Source organism: Diorhabda carinulata, chromosome X (genome assembly GCF_026250575.1).
Source record: "Diorhabda carinulata isolate Delta chromosome X, icDioCari1.1, whole genome shotgun sequence".
Taxonomy (NCBI): Eukaryota; Metazoa; Arthropoda; class Insecta; order Coleoptera; family Chrysomelidae; genus Diorhabda; species Diorhabda carinulata.
This window is the reverse complement of record NC_079472.1, coordinates 30,147,861-30,170,635: the sequence shown is the minus strand read 5'-3', so window position 1 is coordinate 30,170,635 and position 22,775 is coordinate 30,147,861. Positions and strand designations below refer to the sequence as shown.

Here is a 22,775-nt window from a genome sequence, read left to right as displayed (position 1 = left end):
TAACTCTAATAGTTTCCGAACAACAATGAACGTGATCTGGGTAGTTTCCGAACATATCATAGTTTGCAAGAAATTCTTATTGGTGCAAAGTGTCGATATTTTCACAAAATTCGAGTTACGCTCATGCATATGATTATTCTTTGTGATATATCGATTAGGGACATTTTCCTCAATTTTAAAAATGTGATACCTTTTTATTAATTCTTGATTAGTTTATTAATACAATCGAGTGAATACTTAATTATTCATTAAAATATTGTTTTGACTCGATAATCCATACATTTGATTATCTAATCACTAATCGAAGAATTTTTTGTTACGTTTTTTTAAATGTGGTCATTTGAGATTGTTTTCTCAGTGTATTTTCCTCAAATGACGCTATAACTTTTAAACCCGTTCGCTTAATATTTTTTTGAAGGTTTTGGGGTACTTTTTTGGATAATAAAACAAATTACTGCGCTAAATTAATCATTTTATATATTTTGAACAACAAAAAATTTATAAACAAATTATATTACAGCCTAACAATCCTCTTCCTATCCACTTCTTCGGTGTCAACTGCACATTAACAAACCTTTCGCCCCTTTTAATTCTCACATTCAACGGATTCCCTTCTGAATGTTGTACAACTGTGGCGATATCATTGATATTTTTAAAATTATTCACATTCACAGACCCAAATTCCACAATTTCGTCGTTGACGTTCAACCCCGCGTAATATGCAGGGGAATTATCACTCACAAACGTAACTTTGGCGAAAGGTGTCTTGTAAGTGGCAATTTCTATAGGTGTTGTTTCCATACTAACAGATTGATTACATTCGGAAGATGTCGCATTGTAATATCCTTGCAAACCGTTTTCAATTTGCTTCATGAGGTGTTTGTGATCGTTTTGGAGACAAATGATTCTGTGTCTAGCATGTCTCACTTGATGGATGTTTATGGAATTTTTTGGAAATCCTTCTTCATCTACCAGAGGTTCTGTCATACCTACCCCGTTATGCATTAATACATTTGTCAATTCTTTTATCTCGTTTTCTATTTTATCTTTTTCGTTCATTAAATTCAGCACCTGTTGTCTCACTTCTTCTCGAGACATTTTCTTAGAAAATGAAAAATTTTACACGTTTATAGGTAAGTATCAATTGAAATGGCTCATTTAAGACTAATCTTACCTCTTTTAAATTATTTTCAAACACTGAATCACAACACTATCACTTTGTTAATCAATTAAATAATTTAAAAAATGAGCCATTTCAATTTATTTAAAATTCGAGACGTAAAATAAAAATCATATTTGCTATTTATTTATAATATTCAATACACACCTTTAAATATAATATTAATAGGTTGAATTCAATTCAAATAGTTAATCTCAATTTCTTTAAACTTGTAACTTCAACTCAAAATTAAAAGTCTATAGTTTCTATTTGTGTTATGTCATGTTAACTAGAAATTTCTTCTTCGCTTTTACTACTTTTAGGTCTACGATATCGTACATCAACAGCAACTAAATTCTCTTCTTAAATAGGATAAATAATTATATATCATTTTATGTTTCAACATTTTTTTAAAACAAATAGATTCTCAGTATATACAATATCTTAAGATCTCTTAAGATATTTCAAAATATCGTATAAAGTAGAAACATGGAGTCTTTTCCGATAATTCTTTAATCGTATGCATTTGTATTACAAATGACAGTATTATGACTAATATTCCTAATCTCGGTATGTTTACAAAGTTATCATTTTCTAATGTATTTTCCGAGAGTACAACAGTTTAAATCGTCTAAAGAATATATGTTTTCGATAAAATCGTCACCTAAATTACGTCTCGAAGAAGATTCGGCATATAAATTACATTTAAATAACAAAAAAAACTCGTAATCCTACAAGCAAAGAAATTTTATTTGTAAACGTCACTTTATTAATCATATACATTCGAATCGATTCTTAAAACATAGACTACTATGTTTTAATAATCAATTACACATGACAGCAGAAATATACGTTACGACTAATATTCCTAAGGTCGGTATTTTTAGCAAATTATTATTTTCCGAATGTATAATAGCTAAAATGTATGTTTCTTTTGGATAATATCGACAACTAAATCACGTATCGGAAAAGATTTATCGATTAGATTATATTCAAATATTAAAAAATCTTTTATTTCTTCAAACTTTGTTAGTAAACGTCACTGGATGCTTCAAAAAGTTTTTAAAATAAATCGATTATCAACCTCTACGATATCATTGTAGTATTTCAGAATGGTTTTAGAATACCACCTTTAATCGATTTTCTTACAAAGTTTCGATGATTTTCTTTGAATACTCAATATATTGTTGGTTTTTGATAAAGGAAAAATAAAAAACGGGTAAGTACAGTTATTCAAGTTTATTAAACAATACATAAAAAATAAATTCGTTAATTTATATCCAACATAATGAGTAAAACGCTATTTTCAATAATAAAATAGAACTCAGGTAAAAAATAGTTTTTTTTCGCATACTATATATTTTTAATAGACAGGAAAAAACTTTCAGATTAATAAGGTTTGTTGGAGAGCATTGTACATTGCGTTATTTTCAAACAACTTTTTATACAACAAATATCAAATTTCCAAATTTTATAAGGAATTTTCAATTTTTAAATATCAATGGGGTTGAAAAGTCATGGATTTAACGTAAATATATTATTTGTTTGTATAGTATTTCTTGTCTCGCATACATTAAATTTATGGTAGATTAGAACTGCTTTCAACATTTTATCTGTCACTTTGCGAAAATTTTATGGGCAGAAGTTTTTTTTGTTAAAATATAATTGATGTGAGTGAACAAAAACCATAGGGTAAATTAGAACGTCATTAATTATCTTTCAATTACCATTGAGTACCATACAAAAATAAATTCACGTTCTAAAGACTTTCTTGCAAAAATACAGTTTTTTTTATAAATCCTTCATCCTTTATTCGTTTTTCTTTACCCACTTCGCCCTATGTACACATTTGCTCTTACGACTATACAGTGTGCGCAAAATATAACACGAATCTTTTAGGTTATATACAGTTGTGGTACTGTCATCGTCAGTCACCTAACCTATAAGACACACGAACTAACCTAACCTAACCTAACATAAATGACAGATGATTTTATTTAGTAACCAAAGAGTTTTACTTAGTCCGGAGTTAAATGATTTTTGTGATGTTTCTTAAAGATCTGTGGAAGCAAAATTATTGTTTTGTGATGGCACCACGCGGCCGGGAGTGGAACTAGATAGATTTTTGTTATGGTTTTAATAAAAAAGAAGATAATTGAGTGAAAAAAGTCTTTAAATGTTACGAGAAATGAATTTTTTTTTCGAGTAAACACGTTCAGAAACGAAGTTATTGAGTCAACTCAACATAACCTAACAAAACTTTAATGACACTACGCAGTTGGTAGTGAAACTATATCAATTTTTGTGAATATTTTTTTGGAAACTTTCATGTTTGAATCAAAAACGAAAATAAATAAGTAAAAAATTGATGAAATGATGAAATATCATTTTTGGACGTGAAGTTTTCGGTTAGTAGATGTGTAGGTGGGGATGTATGACGTATTGTGTCATTTTAAAGTACTGACGGACAGATTATGAGTAAATAATAAATAATTTTCATGAAATTGACGAAATCGGCATTTTTTAAATGTTTATAAGAACACGCTTTCAATTATCAATATAATTTGATCCCATTTTAGGTAAAATATGGATAATCAATTGTCAAGTCGTTCGATATGGGGGTAATTGATTTTTTTTTGGTAAGTTGGCACAACTAGAACAGTCTTAATATGGGTTAAACACGATAAGCGATTTTTTTAACTGGCTTGAGAAATTTGCTAAAATTTCCTTTTTCGTCGAGCTTCTAATATATCTAAGCACAAATATGCTAAATACACATAAAATGAAGTATTGGTGGGGACGGGAATCGGTATATTTTTATAGTTTGAACACCTTTTAATTACGAGTATTTTCAAATAGGATATAAATGTCAAAAATTCGCTATTTTGACATTTAAAACTAGTTGTGAAAAAAGCGATGATTTATATTTTTTGGTGGAATAAACAAAAATTGTGATCTATGATGAAAAAACAGTTATTGGTGGAATAGACAATAATTTTAGTCTATGCTGAAAAAATATTGGAATATACAGAATTTGTTGACTAAGGAGAAAAAATATTTTTTTTTGGTTGCATCAGAGAAAATAATTATTAGTGGAATAAATGAAATATTTGATTTATGGTGAGAATTTTTTTCGTAGACTTATGGCGGTATTTGAGGAAAGATAACTATTTGGTGGAATCGAGAAAAACGTTATAAATGTAGAAATATGATATTTGGTGGAATGAAACCAATGGTCTACTCAAAAATATAACTATTGGTGGAATAAACAAAAAATATGGTTTCCGATTATGACGAAAAATTGTTTATTGGTGGAGTAAACAGAAAATGTAACTTTTGGTGGAATTGACAAACATTTTGGTTTATTACAAAAAAATTTTCTATCGTTAAAATTTTTTGGTGAAAACGACTTAATTTGTCAATTATGGAAAAATAATATTCTAATTTGGTGGAACAGACAAAAATATAGTTTCGCGGCGAAAATATATTTTTTGTGAAATTGGTATAAAATGTAAAAAGATAATTTTTGGTGAAATTAACAAATTTTGGTTTAAGACAAAAAGATATTTTTCTATCATTTCTATAATTGATGGAGAATATTTTGTGGAAAAAACCAAAATTGTAAACTAATGCAGAAGATATTTTTTTTGTGGAATAAACAAATATTTTGGTCTATGGAGAATTAGATTTTTACTTTACGACGAAAAAACAGAAAATAACTTTTGGTGGAATGAACAAAAAAATTTGAAAAGATAATTTTTGGTGGAATTATCAGATCATTTGGTTTATGACGGAAACACAAAAAAATTACTTTTGGTGAAAAAGACTAAAATTGTAAGCTATGGAAAAATACAATTTTGTTTTGGTGGAATAGACAGAAATTTTGGTTCGTGGCGAAAATATTTTGTTGTAAAATTGATATCAAATGTAGAAACATAATTTTTGGTGGGATTACCAAATATTTCTATTGTGAATTTGATTTCATAGAATAATAAAAATTTTGTTTTATGACGAAAAAAACCTGAAATTATTTATTGGTGGAATGAACAAATAATTTGGTTTATGACGAAAAAACAAAAAAAATCACTTTTGGCGGAAGATACCAACATATTTTGGTTTATTGTAACTTTTTTTCGTAAAATAATAAAAATTTTGGGGTTATGACGACAAAACGAAAAAATATTTTTGCTATAAATCGAAATTTTGGTTTATGTCGAAAAAATATTTTCGAATTAGACTAAAATTGCAGTCTATGAAGAAAGATGATAAATTTTCGGTGAAATAGACTAAAATTGCAGTCTATGAAGAGAGATAATAAATTTTTGGTGGAATAGACGGAATTCAATACAATCAGTTTGTTGCTAAGACGAAAAAAATCGTTTTTGGAATGTTTGATACAGCGAGAGGCGGCTTTCAAAAATGTCATGGTTTGGATTAAATTTTCGTCAACTAAAACTATTAATCTCTTTTAAATTATTCTCTAAAAGTTAGTAGAAGGAATATTTCGAGTTAATCCCCCTTTTTTTGATAAATATTCAATTAGGCGGAAAATACTATAAATAAATGAGATTCCCTCAATGCAAATTCGAATAAATCGTATTTATAATACTTTCCATATACATATATTTTTTTATATTTTTATAGAATATAGTAAACACTGAACGACGTTAGACTAAGCAATTAACATACAGGGAGGTTCAAAAAGTTTATTTTTGAACCCCCCGTATATCACATAAATATGGCACAAACATCAAGAACTCGTATTCGAATAGAGATTTTTTTCCTATTTACATTTGAATGTAAAATGTTTTATAGAATATATGTAAATTTTTTTTCGATAATAAAAATAATGCGCGGACGTAAACAGCTGGTCATTGTAGAAAAATCGTAAAAAAACTCATAGTCGCACCCATCTTCAACAATTATATTAATAGAGGTGGCAAAAGTTTATAATCTATAGTGAACACGTAACTGTTATTATTATATACCAGTTGATCCAACTCTAATTATACACAAACAGATCAATACCAGAAAAAAGAATTGGGAAGTTTAACAGTAATTAATAGAGGTGGGCACTTCTCGGAAATAACCGTTTAAAAGTGAAAAATATAATACTGAATAAAGTTGGTATTTAAACAAAATTAAAGTAACTGTATAGAGGTGGAATTTTTAAAAATTCGCAAATGACTTAACATATATTGAAACGTTCCGAAAATAACTGAATAAAGAAGCGAATATGAAAAATAGAGATGGATTTTGGAATATTCGGCAATAACTGGATAGAATTGGGACCGTTTCGGAAATAACTGAATAGAGATGAGAATTTGGAACGTTTTGGAAATAACTTGAAAAATTCGGAAAAATAAATAAAGGTGGGAACTTGAAACATAGAGGTGGGGTATAATTCATCTGATTTCGAAACGTTTCGGAAATTCGGAAATAACTGAATAGAAGTTGAAACGTTTTGGGAAAAACTGAAATTCTTGAAAAATTGAGGTGGGATTTTGAAATGTTTCGAAAATAACTTGAAAAATTCGGAAAAAATGAATAGAGGTGGGAAATAATTCATCCGATTTCGAAACGTTTTGGAAATAACTAAATGCAGATGAAATTTCGAAAAAAAATCGGAAATAATTAGAGATGAGATTCTAAAAAATTTCGAAATAACTGAATAAAGATGGGAAAAATTCGTAGACGAATGATTAGAGGCGGTATTTAGAGAAATAGAGGTGGGATTTTGAAACGTTCGAAAATAACTGAATAGAAATTGGACCGTTTCGGAAGTAACTGAATAGAGGTGGAATTCTGTAACATTCGTAAATAACTGAATAGAGGTGAGACTTTGAAAGAAATGAATTGAGGTGGGAATTTGGAAGAACTGAATAGAGGTGGTTGAAATTTTTCGGTAATAACTGAATAGAGTTGGAATTTTGGAAAAATTTCGAATAACTGAATATCGAAATTAATAAAAACCTGAGATTGAATCGAAAATAATGACAAAAAAATTATTCCCTGTATATTTTCTCGGACAAATTCTCGATGATTCAGAAAATTAAATAAAAAAAAAAATCATAAAATTGTAAATTATTTTCGTACAATCGAAAATTTTTGCAATTTTTGTCGAAATTAATATACCAGGACAAGTTGATAAGTCACAGTCGAAGTTTCAAGGGTGAAAATTCAAAATTTCGACAATTTTTCCACAAAAAAACCACCCTTTTAACAATCCACTTTGTACGTATAAATTTCCTTTGAACATTTTAGAAATAATAATAATACTTCGTTACAATACGGCCGATTTTCAAATACCGACAATTAAAGATTGTCACCGATTTTATTTTTTCAGTCAATTCTCAACCGTATCGAGCCACTTATAAGTCAATAAATTTACGCCGTTTCCTAATTGTTCGATATCGAAAATCAGCCGCACGAACAGAAATTTTTCAAATTACAAATCTAAGCTTTGTATCTGCGCGCCCGATTCACCGAACAAGCCAGAATCAGACCGAGGATTAAACCGACGACCTGTATACCCAAAATGACACCACCCACTATCAAAATAATGCAGCAACTCTCTTTTATTTTGTCGTAAATCATCGTATAACATCCGTTGTCGTAAACCAAACTCTTATTGGGTTCCTTACCGATCTATCAACAAAAAAAAATTATTGCGTCGTAAATAGAAAAAAAAAACGTCGAATTATCTTACAGGGATGTCGCGGACGGCGCCCTGGCATTCCGTAGGGGCGATACCGGTTCGACAACAAGATTCGGGAACGTTGTAAGTTGTTAAATCAGAAGAAACTCCCATTATGAACTCCTTACCTCTCACCCAGTCCATTGGTCTTTCTGCGCCGCAACAGTGCAACTAAAATCCGCAAATTCAAAACATACTTTCTTATCTTCCCGGTATAGGTTTAGGATCGTTACGAAAACACGTTCTTTTAGCGTTTTCGGGATAGTGGAATCCATTTATCGACGTCGTAAATTTTACGAATAATTGGATTCATTGATTTCCGGATTTATGCGTTAATCACGAGATTTTATTTATTGAGTACAATAAGAAAAAAGTCAGAAATATCATTTGTTTATTGAATTTTCGATTTATATTCGAATTAGGAACTGCTTCTTGATGTAGACTGGAGAACGGATCCATTTTCTGGTCCCCAGTTATCCTAAATCTCATAAATTCACATAGGAGCGTCGCTTCTTAATTCCTGGTGGGTACCCAATTATCTCTATCTGAGGGGTCTCTAGATATCCTGAACTCCTTTCTCCATATAAATTAACATAGGAGCGTTGCTTGTCAATTCCTCCTCTACTAAATCGCTTTCTGGAGGATCTCCAGTTATCCTGAGTCTCCTTCCTCCAAAGGAAATCACACAGGGGCATTTTAGTCCACTCTTCCTCTACTTTATCTCTTTCTGGAGGGTCTCTAGATATCCTGAACTCCTTTCTCCATATAAATTAACATAGGAGCGTTGCTTGTCAATTCCTCCTCTACTAAATCGCTTTCTGGAGGATCTCCAGTTATCCTGAGTCTCCTTCCTCCAAAGGAAATCACACAGGGGCATTTTAGTCCACTCTTCCTCTACTTTATCTCTTTCTGGAGGGTCTCTAGATATCCTAAATATTCTTTCTCCATAAGAATTAACATAGGAGCGATATTTATTGATTCCTCCTCTACTGAATCGCTTTCTGGGGGACCTCCAGTTATTCTCTGGGCATTAGCGCTTGCTTATTGCTCCACGATTGGTTTTTCACAACAATCAGTCATTATGGTTGGTCTAGGAGGTATGTTCTTCTTGATGAATTCCTCGAGAGTCCTACGACAGATTTATCTCGACAAACATGGCTTCCTCCCCCCAATTAATTCGAAATTTACCAATAAAATTATCGGTTAAACTGAAAGTACTAATTTCCGACATCATTGACGTCGATAAATGGATTCTACAACCTCGAAAACGCTAAACCAACGCGTTTTTAATTTCGTAATAAAAGTTGTTTTTGACGTTCATTGTATAAATAACTATTGTTTTGATATAATCTCATTTTTGAATTTTTTAAACATTTCCATTATTTCGAGTAAAAATTTAATTAGACAAATTCGTTATGTCCTGAAACCGACCTTATTAGAATCACAAAAACTTGAAATATTGTAAATTGGTTCCAATTTCCGAAATTTGGACGTCGACAAATGGATTCTACGACCTCGAAAACACTAAGCCAACGTTTTTTTAATTTCGTATCAACATTTTAATTATTTCGAAATAGAATTTCATTAAGTACGCTTTGCCCTGAATCCGGCTTTGTTTGGATAATAAAAAATACAAATATAATAAATTTGTTCTAATTTCCGACATCCGGGACCCAAAAACTCTTTTAATAGTTCAATTAATTTATTATTTTAAACCGGGCAGATTCGGATCTGTTTTCACTTTTCACATTTACCTCTTCATTTGATAGATAATTTTATTTTTAGAAATATAACGTTACCTTGGTTTGTATAGTATCGAATAAGGCTTTAACGTTATCGTCTTTGTCGTATTCCTCCCCCACAGAATGTTTAACAGACGCTCTTATATGGGCCTCCAAACTATCCCGATTTATATAACCCCAAACACCAGCTGCTATTTCGGCGACAACTATTATCAGAAGCAAGCAGAAACTCTACAAAAATAATCAAATATTGCAGCATTTTTACGTTTATGTGAAATCAATATACTTTACAATTAAATCCTTATGACTATCGAGATATTTCAAATTAGTTTCTTTAGCTCCCGTACTATAAACAAGTTTTTAGGTTACCGCCTTCATTTCTATTTATAGATATATTAGGCAATCACAAATTTTAAAGTGTGATTTCACACATATCGGACAAAAACACGATTTTATTAATTATTTTGTAACAAAAAATAATAATTTAATAAGCAATTATTTATTTATTCAAAACATAACTTCTAATATCAATGGACCATTCTAGAACACGTGATTTTGTAAGTCGGCCATTTTGCCATTTGGTATGCTTTGCTTTAAAGGTCCCCGTTTCTAAGCTCTAATATTAGTGAAAAGGCCAAAAATTCCAAAAATCATAATATATTTCGTACAGTACAGTACAGTGTTGAAAAACTGACAACACAATAATAATGAGACATTTTTTAATACATTTATACAAATGTTTAGGATTTAAAAATGAAAAATTCGCCAATGTCAAGATGACCGAACTGTCAATGACGTCATATTTGTATAAATATTGAGGTCAATTCATAAACTTGACTTTACGTTTCTTGTTACAAAATTAGAAACATTGAAATGCATAAATTTCATCTTTCGTATCAATAGAAAAAAAACCAAACCTTCCGTTTGCGTATGTCAAGTGATTTTGAGGTATGACGTTGGAATGTTAGATTTTCACCTCTGTTTATTGATCCCACTTTGAACCTTCTCATATTTTTTTTAATTTTTATTATTACCATTGTACACGCGATAACGCCTAATGCTCCCAATATTGTTATTATCTATAATATCGTCCTTAAATACCTGATTACAAACAAAATCACGAAAACAAATAGCAGTACACACGAAAAGAATAATAAAATTTTTAGCTTCTCTGTAGCAACGTCGAGTTTATGAATAGGGTGTAGAATTAAGTAAAGTTTACGAATCGACCTTTACGACGGTCACTACTTTGCAGTGTTGCCAGACTTGAAGAGTTTCCTTTAATATGAAGAGATTTGAAACATAAGTAAATGAAATACTGAGGGTTTTTATCTGATTTGAATAACGTGGTAAATTTTTAATATTTAAATAAAGTTAATTTATACATGTTTTTTTAAACTAATGTTCTATCAAAATGAGGACTTTTTATCAAACATGAAAAGGTCTAAGAAAAACAATTTGAAAAAAATTTATTTTCCAATAACTTTTCTAATTGAAATTAGTTAATTAGTTACGTAAAGTAAAATTCCAAACATTGTTTTATCTACGTCACTGACGTCAGTTAGAAGATGAAGTTTTTTTTAATTTTTTTGATTAACAATTTATTACAAATTATGACATCTTAATAATTATAGAACTATGAAATTTTAATAAATTCTCTTTGTGTCACGAATCTATTTTAACCAGTCGATAAAAAGTCTGGCAACGTCGCAATTTTGACTTGTATTACTAGATCCGTTACATTTCGTGCGAAGTTGATCAGATTAACTGATTAGAGAGATAATGTAGAGACATACTTCTATTGGCTAAAAAAGTGTTGAATTATGATTTTTTAAACAAAATAAAAAAATATTATTGAAAAAATCTTTTTACCAAAAACATTAATTTCGCATATCCCAAAATCTAAAAAATAATAATTATCAAATTTTTTTAGTCGTATACGAGGTTAGTCGAAAGATATAATTTTATTTTAAAAATTGTTATTAAATATATTGATAACAAATAAAAAATGCGTTTTATATTATTTTTTTATATTTTTATTATCTAAATATTGAGTCTATAGCATATTTATGTATTTTCAAGTTCTGATCAACTTTTTCAAATAAAAACAATTTTTTAACGAACCTCGTATACAACTGATGAAATTTGATAAATAACGAATCAATTTAGATTTCAGAACAAGCAGAAATGATCGAAATCGTTTTTTCTTCGTATCTTTTTTTGATAATCCAACGCAGTAGTTCCCAAACTTTTTTTCTGGAAATATTACTAATTCCAGGATACATTTCTGTCAAATTTTCAAAAATTCGTCAAATAATACGAAAATGAATTTTAAAGGAATAAATTTACGTAGACCCCTGTAGAGTTTAACAAATTGTCAAAATCAGTTGTTTCCGTTTTAAATATGGCCGACGTAAAGTAAACAACTGCTTTTACCGTAAGTTTCCATGAAATTATTTGTTGAATTTTAGATCTTACTGAAGATTTGGTACTTTTAAGATTTCTCAATAAATCTATTATCACCAAACCATTCTTCTTTTTTAATAAAACGACTTATATAACCTAACTGTCACTAATGGCCACTGACATACCAAATGACATTATAATTGTTCAGGGGCGAACTTTCCCGAGATCGATAATTTAAAATATGTTTTGAAATATTTAATATCAAAAAATTGGTTTGAAAATATTTGAAATATCATCGAAAATGTGGGTTAAAAAATATTATTAGCGACTTACAGCAATCAAAGCTTTTCTAGCTTCCTGACCTGCACCAAATATTCCCAAAAGGGATACAATTAACAAGATAATCGATGCTAAGAGAATGATAACGGTCGTTATCAGATAATCTCTTGATTCTTGAGTGAAATGAAGAGGAATTGTAGGATCAACAAACATCCATATTGATACTCCAATTCCACCGAGAGAAACAAGCTAGAAAGAAAAAAATCACGACTTTTTTTTCATTATATAAAAGCAATTGATAATAATTATGTTATCAGGTACGCGAATAATATACACTGCCCGTCAAAAGTTTTTACCCACCACATAAACTTCTTCCATCGAATTTATTGTTGTTCATTACGCAAACTATAGTGTGGGCAAAAACTTTTGAATAGTAGTGTACATATTTCGTGGATACAAATTTCCAACGACATTAATTTTCAATATAAAATTTAATTTACTCTTGTACACCTAATAGATAAACAGTCGTTTTTTTAGAGGTTAAATTATTTGATCTTGCAGAATATCTCAATATAAAATGAAATAAAATTATCTTTAATTGAACCTGATATACGATGTCAATTAATAAAAATATTTTTATATTTCGTAACAAAAATGAGTTATACAACTGAAATATTTATAAAATTTAAGTTGAACATTATTTAGTATCGAACAAGTTAAAAAATTAATTTAAAATCCGTAAGTTACTAAGTACAGCTGATATGAATATTAAATGCTCATAATAAACAATAACGTAGGCGGTAAAAATCATAAGCGTATTTATAGAAATATGATTTGTTTATAACGAAAACCGGATATTGCACAATAAAATCAAACTTTTTTATTAATTTAAACAAAATATAAGATAACGAGAATCAAAATTATCGATTGAGCATTAGGGCACTTATGTAAATAAATAGCAAAATGGCTTCTAAACTAGCATATCCTTACCAAAAAGAGAACGTTGAGTAGTATGAAGAAGAATTTCATTATAGTATAACCAGCACCCATGTTTTTTATGTTAATAAATAACAATTTTTTACAATTCGTAGCACGATATAAACAAATCACATCAAATACGCGCGTAACTCGATCTCATATGCTACTTTTTGGTAAGCGAACTATGATTTGGAGGGGGTAAATTATGTCGATTCCACTAAATTTGTGATATATCCGGAAATAGCCGAACGCGATTTCTGTTTAAATTTATAATTTATTTTACGTACATTAACTATATTAATGCATCTATTGTTCACTAAATAATTAACAAAAATTTATTTTTAAATATAAAATTATAAAAAGCATATCTCATCAATACTAAACTAAGATATGTTAGTACAAAATAAAATGTAATTTGTTCGGAAATAGATCGGATAAAAGATGCGAACAGTGTTGACTTGTTAGATAATGATAGTGTTGTACGATGCGGTATTGATAACATGATGTGATTTTTGTTATAAAGACTTTTCATAAACGGTGATCTAAATACTAACTCGGATCACGTTCATTGCTATTCGTAAAATTATCGAGTGAATCGGGTCGTAATCATATATTATCATCCTTTCTATTCCGATAGATCTGTGATAAATACAATCAGATAACAAATGGTTTTTTTGTCTATGTTTTATTGAACTTCAATTATATCTTCCTTACAAATGGCTTTTTCGGCGCAAAGATAGATTTAAATTTAAATGCAGAATCCATATATATAATTCATTATACAAATAAATAAATATAATAGGAGAATCAACGTACTAAAAAGGGATCAAAATCATGTTTCAAATCTGTGAGCTAAATCACGTTTCAATATAGGATCAGCAATCATCTGATAGGTGATCTATCTGAACACGGTTTATAGTTTTCGAATAGTACTGCAATGTGGTATTTTAAAACTATTCTGTTTTTTGAAATGAATTTATTTCCTTTACACTTAATTAGTATACCTAAATTATAATTTGATATTGTATGGTTGAAACTATACATTTTTATAATAAAGTTAAAGGAAGCTTGGCAACGGTACATTAAAGAAAAGGAAATGACATAAAGTTTAGATACGCATGTTCACCTAAGGACGCTTTCTGTCATTTTAGTTTCATTTATCTCTTTTTAATACATTGAACATAGAGTGGGAAAGACTATTTTGTTTAATTAATTATGTATAAAAAAAAGTTTTAGGAAAACAAAATGGCAAAGCATTATTTTTGTAAATTTGAAATTTTGAAAAAAATTAATATCGTTTGTTTTCCGACATTGATTTAAGTCCAATAAATGGTAACTAAGGTTTTATATTGTTTATTCATTGTTTTACACGGTGTAATTGTTATGTCATTGTTTATTTATTTTTCTTTTTAGAAACGAGTATAAAATTTTGATTTAATTTTATAGAAAAAATGGAAGAGGAATTCGATTGTAAGTCCTCAATAGGACAATTGATTCAAAATTTACAAAAATTGTACAAAAAACCTCAAATAGACCATCAACTAAGCACAGTAAGATAAAACGCGTTAATTAATATTTTATTCAAAACGATAAGTTTTTAGGCACTAGAAGCGTTTCAAGAAAAGGTCACTCGACAACAAGCTTATTTAAACAATGGAATTTTCAATATCAATTTCGCCGAAGCCGCTATTTTTCTACAAAGCTGTACAGAATTATATGGGAAAAAAGTTGATATGCTCTGGGACGAATTATTAGAGTTCCATACGAGACTTATCGAGTACGATTGCGAACACGATAAAGAAAGTGGAAAACAATTAGATCAAAACGCGATAGATAAATTAGAAGAAAGGAGAAATCGTTACAAGAGAAAAAAGAAATTCAAATTGGCTTTGAAACAGGATAACAAAAAGAATTTTGAGGATTTTTTATTCGAAGGAGTACAACAAACAGGAGAAATCGTAGAATCTAACGAAGTAAATAACGATTGTTTCCAATCGTGGAAAGATATAGAACACGAAAGTTCCTTAATCACAAGGATTCCCAAGGCGGTTTATAAACAACAGCTACTGAAATACAGGATTAAAAACTATCGTATAATGAGGAGCGAGGATTTCGATATATTTGATCCTGAAGACGGTGAGTTTAATACAAAATATAGTAGAGTCCCTGGTTGGCATGTCATAGAACATATTTTTGAATATAACAACAAAGGGTTGCTACCAGATAAAGATAACGTCATAGCTACTTTACGTTTGTCTTGTTATTTGAGGATAAAGTTCATGAAAGACAACAACATCCCTTTTAACACACCTTACAGTGAATATAAAGATCAATATTTGAAGTTCAAGAAGAAATTCTTTGAAGAAGAAGCAAAAAAATGGCAGAACATGCCTTTGAATACTATAGCGGATCTCCGTAAGCAATTCGATTATCTCGCTAAAATGGAAAGGGAAAACGAAAAGAAAAATAAAATTTTTGATCCTTGGTTTGGAGTTTCTTCTATTTTGAATAACTGTTGTGATACACCCAATTGCCCAGATTGTTCAGATACGATTATTTTATCTGATGATAATTTGAACAATAACCTGATTGGAAACAATACGAAAAAGTTACCTCAAGATATTGCGGATAAAACTAGACAAGATTCCGGTTATTTTGAATTGGATGATAGTGAAATGGAATCTTCCGCATGCGAAAATATCGAAGATGGAGAATCTTCAACATGCAAACTTGGAGATGATACACTTTCCAAGGATATGTCTCCAAAACATGGAGAAACCACAACATGCGAACTTGGTTCACCTGAAAACAATGGAGATTGTGGACTTTCCAAGGATGTATCTTTAGAACATGGAGAATCTTCAACATGTGAACTTTGTTCAACTGGAAACAATGGAGATTCTGGATTTTCCAGGGATGCGTCTTCAGAACATGATGAAAATGAAGTAAACACTAAAATTGAAGACAAAACAAGAACGATTTTGAATGGAGAAGAAGTTGAAACAAATAATAATAAAGTTCAATCAGTGCCCATGATACTGCCTGATGAAAGTGGTGTTATTGTCAATGATACGGTTGTGGAGAATATTACTGAAGATATTGATAACGTGAATGATGCTGTTGAAGGAAATCCTACAAATGGTGATGATAACGACGATATTTTGAGTGTTATGAGTGATCATGATTATTGTGGTATAGCGGATCAAGTAGCGGTTTTGAAAGAAAATAAGAACATTGTTAATAAAAGTGATAAAGAAGATATGGTTCCTTTGAAATTGAGATCTAATGTTGTTCCAAGGGTTGGTAATGTTAAAGTGGCGAAAAACAACAGAGCAAAGGTGAGTTTTTAATGATTTTTTTTAATTTATAAATTGATATTTTATTTTCAATAATATATTCGCGAATTTTTTATTAAAAAATGTGCCGTTTCTACCGTTTTGTCCGTATAATTAATTAAAAATTACCTAAAATGAGATTGCTTTATCCAAATGACATGAATCGACATGAATAAACATCTTAAGACATCAATCAACGTCAAATGACATGTGTCGTCAATTGGTTTGTCAAGAAATAATGGGGATTATAAATGAAATTAATGATATTTTTCATGGGAACTTCGTTTTATGGATTAAGTAGTTTGTATTTTTCTTTTCTTAAAAATTTTATGTCGAATTCATTTTATTTATTTTACGTGTATGACTTGCTATACTAATAATAATCCTTATCAAATTAATTTATTATTAACCCTCGTATGTTAGTATAAAAACTATGAAATCTATATATTATACTACTTAATACATTTTTTTTTAAATATACTTTTATATATTTAAATATTACAATTAAAGCTGACCACATACATAAAATCTATGTTTTCATATTCAATTTATAGTAATATAACTTTTTTTATCATTTATAGAAAAAATTGTTTTGGTATCTAAATAATGAAATATAACGTTTCTAAATCTTCAATAGTTCTATAGGGTGTATCAAAATTAACGTTTTGGAAATTTTACTACTACTAAAAGGTTACATTTTATCAATTTTTAATTTTAAGCTATTAAAAATGTCAATTCTGTTCTAATTAAATAAGTTTAAGTAACTTTATTTGTAAATTATTCATTTTTTTCAACATTTTCTCTGTTTTATTTCCTTTTGTTGACACTACTTTTGTGGATTTTTTCAGTGTATGGCAGACGCTTTTTTTAATTTGCCTTATGTACCTGTAAAACTGTTTCTATATTTTGTTAAATAATTTTTTCTACGGATATAGAAGGTAAATCAGGAAATTTTTTATGAAATAAGTGAACTACTTCCTGGTATGTTCTAGTAAATAAAATACAAAAACGAAGAGACCTTTCAAATGATATATCACAAGCCTAGACTTTTGCTTTAAATAATTGGGGGTTGTACTTGTCATTCGAGGGTAGTAAAGGGTCAAAAATATTACTCCGGTAGTAAATACTTTGTAAGAATTAAAATTCTTAATTCTTTAAATTAAAATTACCATTTAATTTCAAGAATACATCAAAAGGAGTAATAAAAAAAACATGTATGGTAATCTTTAATTCTAATGTACAGGTATTTAAGGGTGTAAGTGAAAAAGGAGATTGAGGGTCAGATTACGTCGATTTAATAGTTTAATATAAAAGTTTATTACTCATATAAAATGAAAAATACGAGGGGTAATCATAAATTGATATAAATAGGATTGTTAGTATAGCAGACCATACACATAAAAAAATTAATATTTGAATTTTTTTAAAAGAATGAATTTATGGGTCCACCGCTATTAAAAAAAAGGAAGCTTTCCCAGAAACAGATACAAAATTTGGCCAAAAGCAAAATAAGTCCTGTTAAAGAAATGAAATTCGAAAAGTTTTTTTCTTTAAATTATCAACCCCAAATGGGAGAAGGTAAAATATCAATTCTGGTATAGGGGTTAAAATTTTACAATAACGATAATTTTAAGGTGAAGTACAAGAAATTAATTACGAATCTGAAGAAGAAGAGGAGGAAAAGGAAGTGAATGATGATAACGATGATGCGCGATCAGTTATATCGGATCATTGTTACAGTAAATCATCGATTCAAACAAGTCTAAATTATGATAAAGATGATGTTTGTTCTCATATATCAGATCATAATTACTTTCAAGTTGATGATACAACTACACAGGACGATTCCGGATTTTTAGACCAGTAAAATTTTTTCGATTTTTTTCTTACAAACTCATCTATATTAATATTTTCTTTTCCCACAGTTCGGAACATAATTTATCCATGGAAACCTCTGCTAATTCATCAAATCCATTATTGAGAGGTCTGGAACCGGAAGATGTGGAAGAATATGAAAGATTATTGAACCAAATACAAGAAGATAGAAGAATAGAAGGTGAAAATCCAGAGGGTGTGTGAATTTATAGGGAATTATTATTATTTTTTTGGTATAATTATGTTTTTTTAGATGATTTAAAAGAACGCGAACGTCGTAAACGAGATTTATTGGAATCGAAAGCTCGCGTGGAGGAATGGAGGGAAACTATCATCCCAATTTTGGATAATCTGAAGGAGAACGATTTCGATATACACGAATATGGTGGTAAAATAATGGACGGGATGGAAATCGGTGAAACGAAATTATTTAAAAACGTCGTCGATGGTAAATCGTCAGCTGAAGTTGTGAGATACTTCATGGCTTCCTTACAATTGGCTAACACTTACAATATTGAAATACGAGGCGCCAAAAGTGGTGAAAAATCCAACGATACCTATGGCGTTAAACTACTTAATAAGGACAGGTACCACGAACATCTGAAAGAATATCATGCTCCTTCGGAAGAAACCTTCCATGAGAGGATAAAAAGGATGAGGATGTCGCAAAGAAAAGTTAGTATTTCTATCGATATTAATTAAAAAAGTTTTTGTTTGGTATATGTTGGGGTATAGTATAAACCGCAATCCGATGGATTTATTTCAGCTCCCTTTCTAGTAGGTTTACAGGGGATATTCAATATTTTACAGCTGTTGCAGTAATTCTACTCCTTTTAGAACGTTGGGAATGTAAAATGGACTTTAGCTATCGTCTTCTATTTTGTATGCTTCCAGGTGTAGTGCTTTGGAGTTCCATAGTACTTCAAGGTTCTAGAGAATCTACAAGTTGCATTTTCTGCTAATTCCAATATCTTTAGGTGTTCATTGAAGTGACAGTGCCCCGATAGGGCTCCTATTAGGTGTTATTACTTCAAATGATACATTCAGGGAATCTTCTCTGGGGATAGTTTCCCGGGAGGGTCTTTGTTTATCTCAGTCTCTGTAAATTGTCCCAATAATTGGTTTGGTTCTTATTCATCTTCTTTTCTAATGTTTCCTCTATTATTCTGTAACTGTTGGTACTGAACGGTTCTGGTTCAATGAAGAATATAGCAAAAGTACCGTTTGTAACACTTTCTATTAACACTTGTTATTTTTTAAAACCATTCTTGTTCAAAATCCAATTTGAAAATAATTCATGTCATTTATCATTTTATATTTCAATAGTTGATGCAGTATACAGAGCGATTCAGTTTATTAATTTACCGATAATTTTGATGTAATATTTTTAACGTGCATGGTCCGCTATATTAATAACTATTCCTTTTAATAAATTTCCAAAAAATGGTCGTTTTTTTGACTTTATCAATAAAATAAACTTTGTTACAACCCTTAATGAGTATATTTAATTTAATTTTCAATCCTTTTTCCTGCCACTAGGACATTAATGTATTAAAGCTGACCATACATGTTTTTTGTCTACTTTGAAAATTTCCGAATTCGATTTAAATGTTTAATATATTCTTTTTCATTTTTAACACTTTAATTGTTGACAAATCATTAATTTTTGTTAATTTGAAATATTCAACGTTAAATCGTAATGTTTTTTCAAAATATAAAGACGAACAGGGTATACCAAAAGTAAAGTTTTTGATACTGTTAAGTTCTTACATGAAGTTATAAACTAAAAAATTTTATACTCTTCCATTAACACCGAACAGGAGCGGCTTCGCGGTCCATGTCGTGGACGAGTTCCTAACAATACTTTCTAATAACACTTCCACATCACAAATTACTGATGATATATTTCAATACTTAGGATAGGACTCCTGCTAGTATTCAGAAACAAGGTTGATACGCTCAGCAGATCTTTTTTGGTAATAGTTTCCCAGAAGAATTCTCAGTCCTTGTAGATTGTCCCTATTTACCTTCTTTTCAAATGTTTCTATCTATCATTCTGTAGCTGTTACTGCAGAACGGTTCTGGTCTTATGAAGGGTTTGTCTGCCCCTACATTAGCGCTTCTGCCACTTCAGTGTGTCCCGGAATTTTTTGCAGGTAACTTTAGTTTTGTCCAACCGTTCCCAAACTACAAAAGCTATAAATAATTATATTTATCGTCGTTAGAGTCACATCAATATAAAATAAAAGTAAATTGATACGTTGGTGGAACTTTAAGTGTCCAAGGGACACATGGAAACGCTTAATTGTGACGTTGGTTCCCCAATAATTGAGTAATCCGAGACTTTAATGGAGGGTGAAATAAGAGACACTTAACTAAATAATTCTAATATAATTCTTCCGTCTCCGAACAATCCTTTCCAATACAATCGGGAAATGGAATTTTATTTTGTTTATAATTACAGAAAACAATTCACCGGGAAATAGAAGAACCGGTAACTAAACACCCAAGAAAAACGGGTAGTAAAAGAAGAAGAATATTTTCGACTGATGATGATGATGAATTAGAACCTTTTGGTATTTCTACTTCCACGGTTCCATATGGTAGTACAAAACGGTCGAAATTTGACAGTAGTTCAAATGTACCATCGAATGTATTTGATAACGGAAATGATTTGAACATGGATACTGTCGGTTTTAGTACTCCATCATCTATTTCCGGTACTTATAGAGTAAGTAGTAGATTTATAAAAATATGAAAAAAAAGTTAGTACTTGAGAATATTTTTAAAAATTTAATTCATTTTAACAAATTTATTTCACACGATTTTAATATTTAACGAGCGTTTTCGTAGTGGGATTGTGCCAAAATTAAACACCAAGTGTACTAATTCTAATAATTTCCCCAGCTTTCGAATATAATAAAAATTGCGGCGTTTTTAATTTCGTTTTTCTTTCAAAAAGGCTTTAAATTCAGCGGTTTCAAAAATCAATATTCAATCCTGTAGTTTTCAACTAAATAATTCCCAAACTATAAATAAATAATTATTCGAAGCTCGGAATATATTAGAGTTAGTATACTTTGGTGTTTAGTTTTGCCACAATCCCACTAAGATAACTTTTCAATTAACATTCATTTTAGATTTATTGATCTGAATGAATCGTTTAACTTTGTACACTAACGGAAATGTGAAAAATTGTTATGAACGAGTTAGAGTATTTTAATTTATTTATAGAATTAATTTTCTGTTCAGTTGCCTTCGAGTATTGAACATTTCGAATCGGAATTGAGTGCGGCGCAGTATACGAAGCCCTTTATTCAGATACATTCGACTCCATTGTCTACGAATGTAACTAGAACGGTGGAAACCGATTTGTTGAATCAAAGAGTACTTTTTAAATAGATCTCACTTTTTAATAAAATAATTTGTAGTTTATAGTAAAATCAGGGTTTTTCTATAGATTAAATATATTTTTGATGATAGGGTTGTAAATATATTGGAAATTTTTAGGAGTACAACGATTGTTTTTTGTTTTTTTTTGGATAATTTATAACACAAAAATGAGTTTTCTTGTTTTTTTTTGGGGGGGGGGGTAAGTGAAACTACTTCTTTCATGTCAGTAATAAAAAAGTTAATTTCCACTTTTTTTGTAGATTTTTGTGATCCTAAATGAAAATTGTATAGTTGTAAATATTGAAAATATAAAAATGTTTTTTAACTAGGGGGTTGTAAAAATGTACAAATTTGTAAAGAAAAAATTGGTATTTATGGTGGGAGGAGTATTTTTCGAATTTATTTTTAAGTAGAATTTTATATGAAAACAAAAAAAAAATTATTATTTTGAACGAAATAGTTGGGTTAAATATTGAAAAATTTTATTAGTCTAAATTAATCGGTATAATTTTTATTCTTCTTTATCACACAATTCTAATCTGGTTTTTATTTTTTTCTTATAGAATTGTTTTAAAAATATTTTGGATTTATTTTAATTTTTTTACGTGTTTGGTCCGCTATACTAATAATTCTCATTTATAAATTTCTAAAAAATTTTTTTGACTTTATCAATTAAATAAACTTTGTTATGAACCTTAATTAGTATATTTATTTTATTCATTAATGATTTTTTCTGCTATAAAGACATTTAGACTTTAAAACTGACCACACACGATTTTTTTTTAACTGAACAAATAACGATAAGAAAACAAGAAAAGTGAGTTTTTGACACTGCAAATATCGAAATAAAAATAGCATTTCCAACTTAAAAAATTACAAAACTACCAATTTTGGGTAGATTTTTGAGTACA

The 22,775-nt window shown here is 29.5% G+C and overlaps 3 protein-coding genes across 4 annotated transcripts; 1 reads left to right on the top strand and 2 right to left on the bottom strand.

Moving 5' to 3' along the window:
- Positions 1–455: 455 nt before the first annotated feature.
- LOC130900895 (26S proteasome non-ATPase regulatory subunit 9) lies at positions 456–1,466 on the bottom strand. Its single transcript, XM_057811832.1, has 2 exons — positions 1,328–1,466; positions 456–1,101 (listed from the first exon to the last, which is right to left on the bottom strand). The coding sequence occupies exon 2, from the start codon at positions 1,096–1,098 to the stop codon at positions 499–501; it is 600 nt and encodes a 199-aa protein (XP_057667815.1). The 5' UTR covers positions 1,099–1,101; positions 1,328–1,466; the 3' UTR covers positions 456–498.
- A 917-nt stretch (positions 1,467–2,383) lies between these two features.
- On the bottom strand, positions 2,384–13,626 carry LOC130900894 (CD151 antigen-like). The gene is made up of 5 exons (XM_057811831.1): positions 13,274–13,626; positions 12,338–12,532; positions 9,656–9,829; positions 7,869–8,027; positions 2,384–7,807 (listed from the first exon to the last, which is right to left on the bottom strand). The coding sequence occupies exons 1-5, from the start codon at positions 13,331–13,333 to the stop codon at positions 7,616–7,618; spliced, it is 780 nt and encodes a 259-aa protein (XP_057667814.1). The 5' UTR covers positions 13,334–13,626; the 3' UTR covers positions 2,384–7,615.
- An 804-nt stretch (positions 13,627–14,430) lies between these two features.
- On the top strand, positions 14,431–22,716 carry LOC130900892 (uncharacterized). 2 transcript variants are annotated; one of them, XM_057811829.1, is made up of 9 exons: positions 14,431–14,593; positions 14,708–14,811; positions 14,863–16,599; positions 18,027–18,174; positions 18,231–18,459; positions 18,522–18,667; positions 18,725–19,146; positions 20,936–21,202; positions 21,724–22,716. In XM_057811829.1, exons 2-9 carry the CDS (start codon positions 14,713–14,715, stop codon positions 21,871–21,873), a joined length of 3,198 nt encoding a protein of 1,065 aa, XP_057667812.1. In that variant the 5' UTR covers positions 14,431–14,593; positions 14,708–14,712; the 3' UTR covers positions 21,874–22,716. The 2 variants fall into 2 exon arrangements, with proteins under 2 accessions (XP_057667812.1, XP_057667811.1); XM_057811828.1 differs by having other exon boundaries at positions 14,675–14,811.
- Positions 22,717–22,775: the final 59 nt, after the last annotated feature.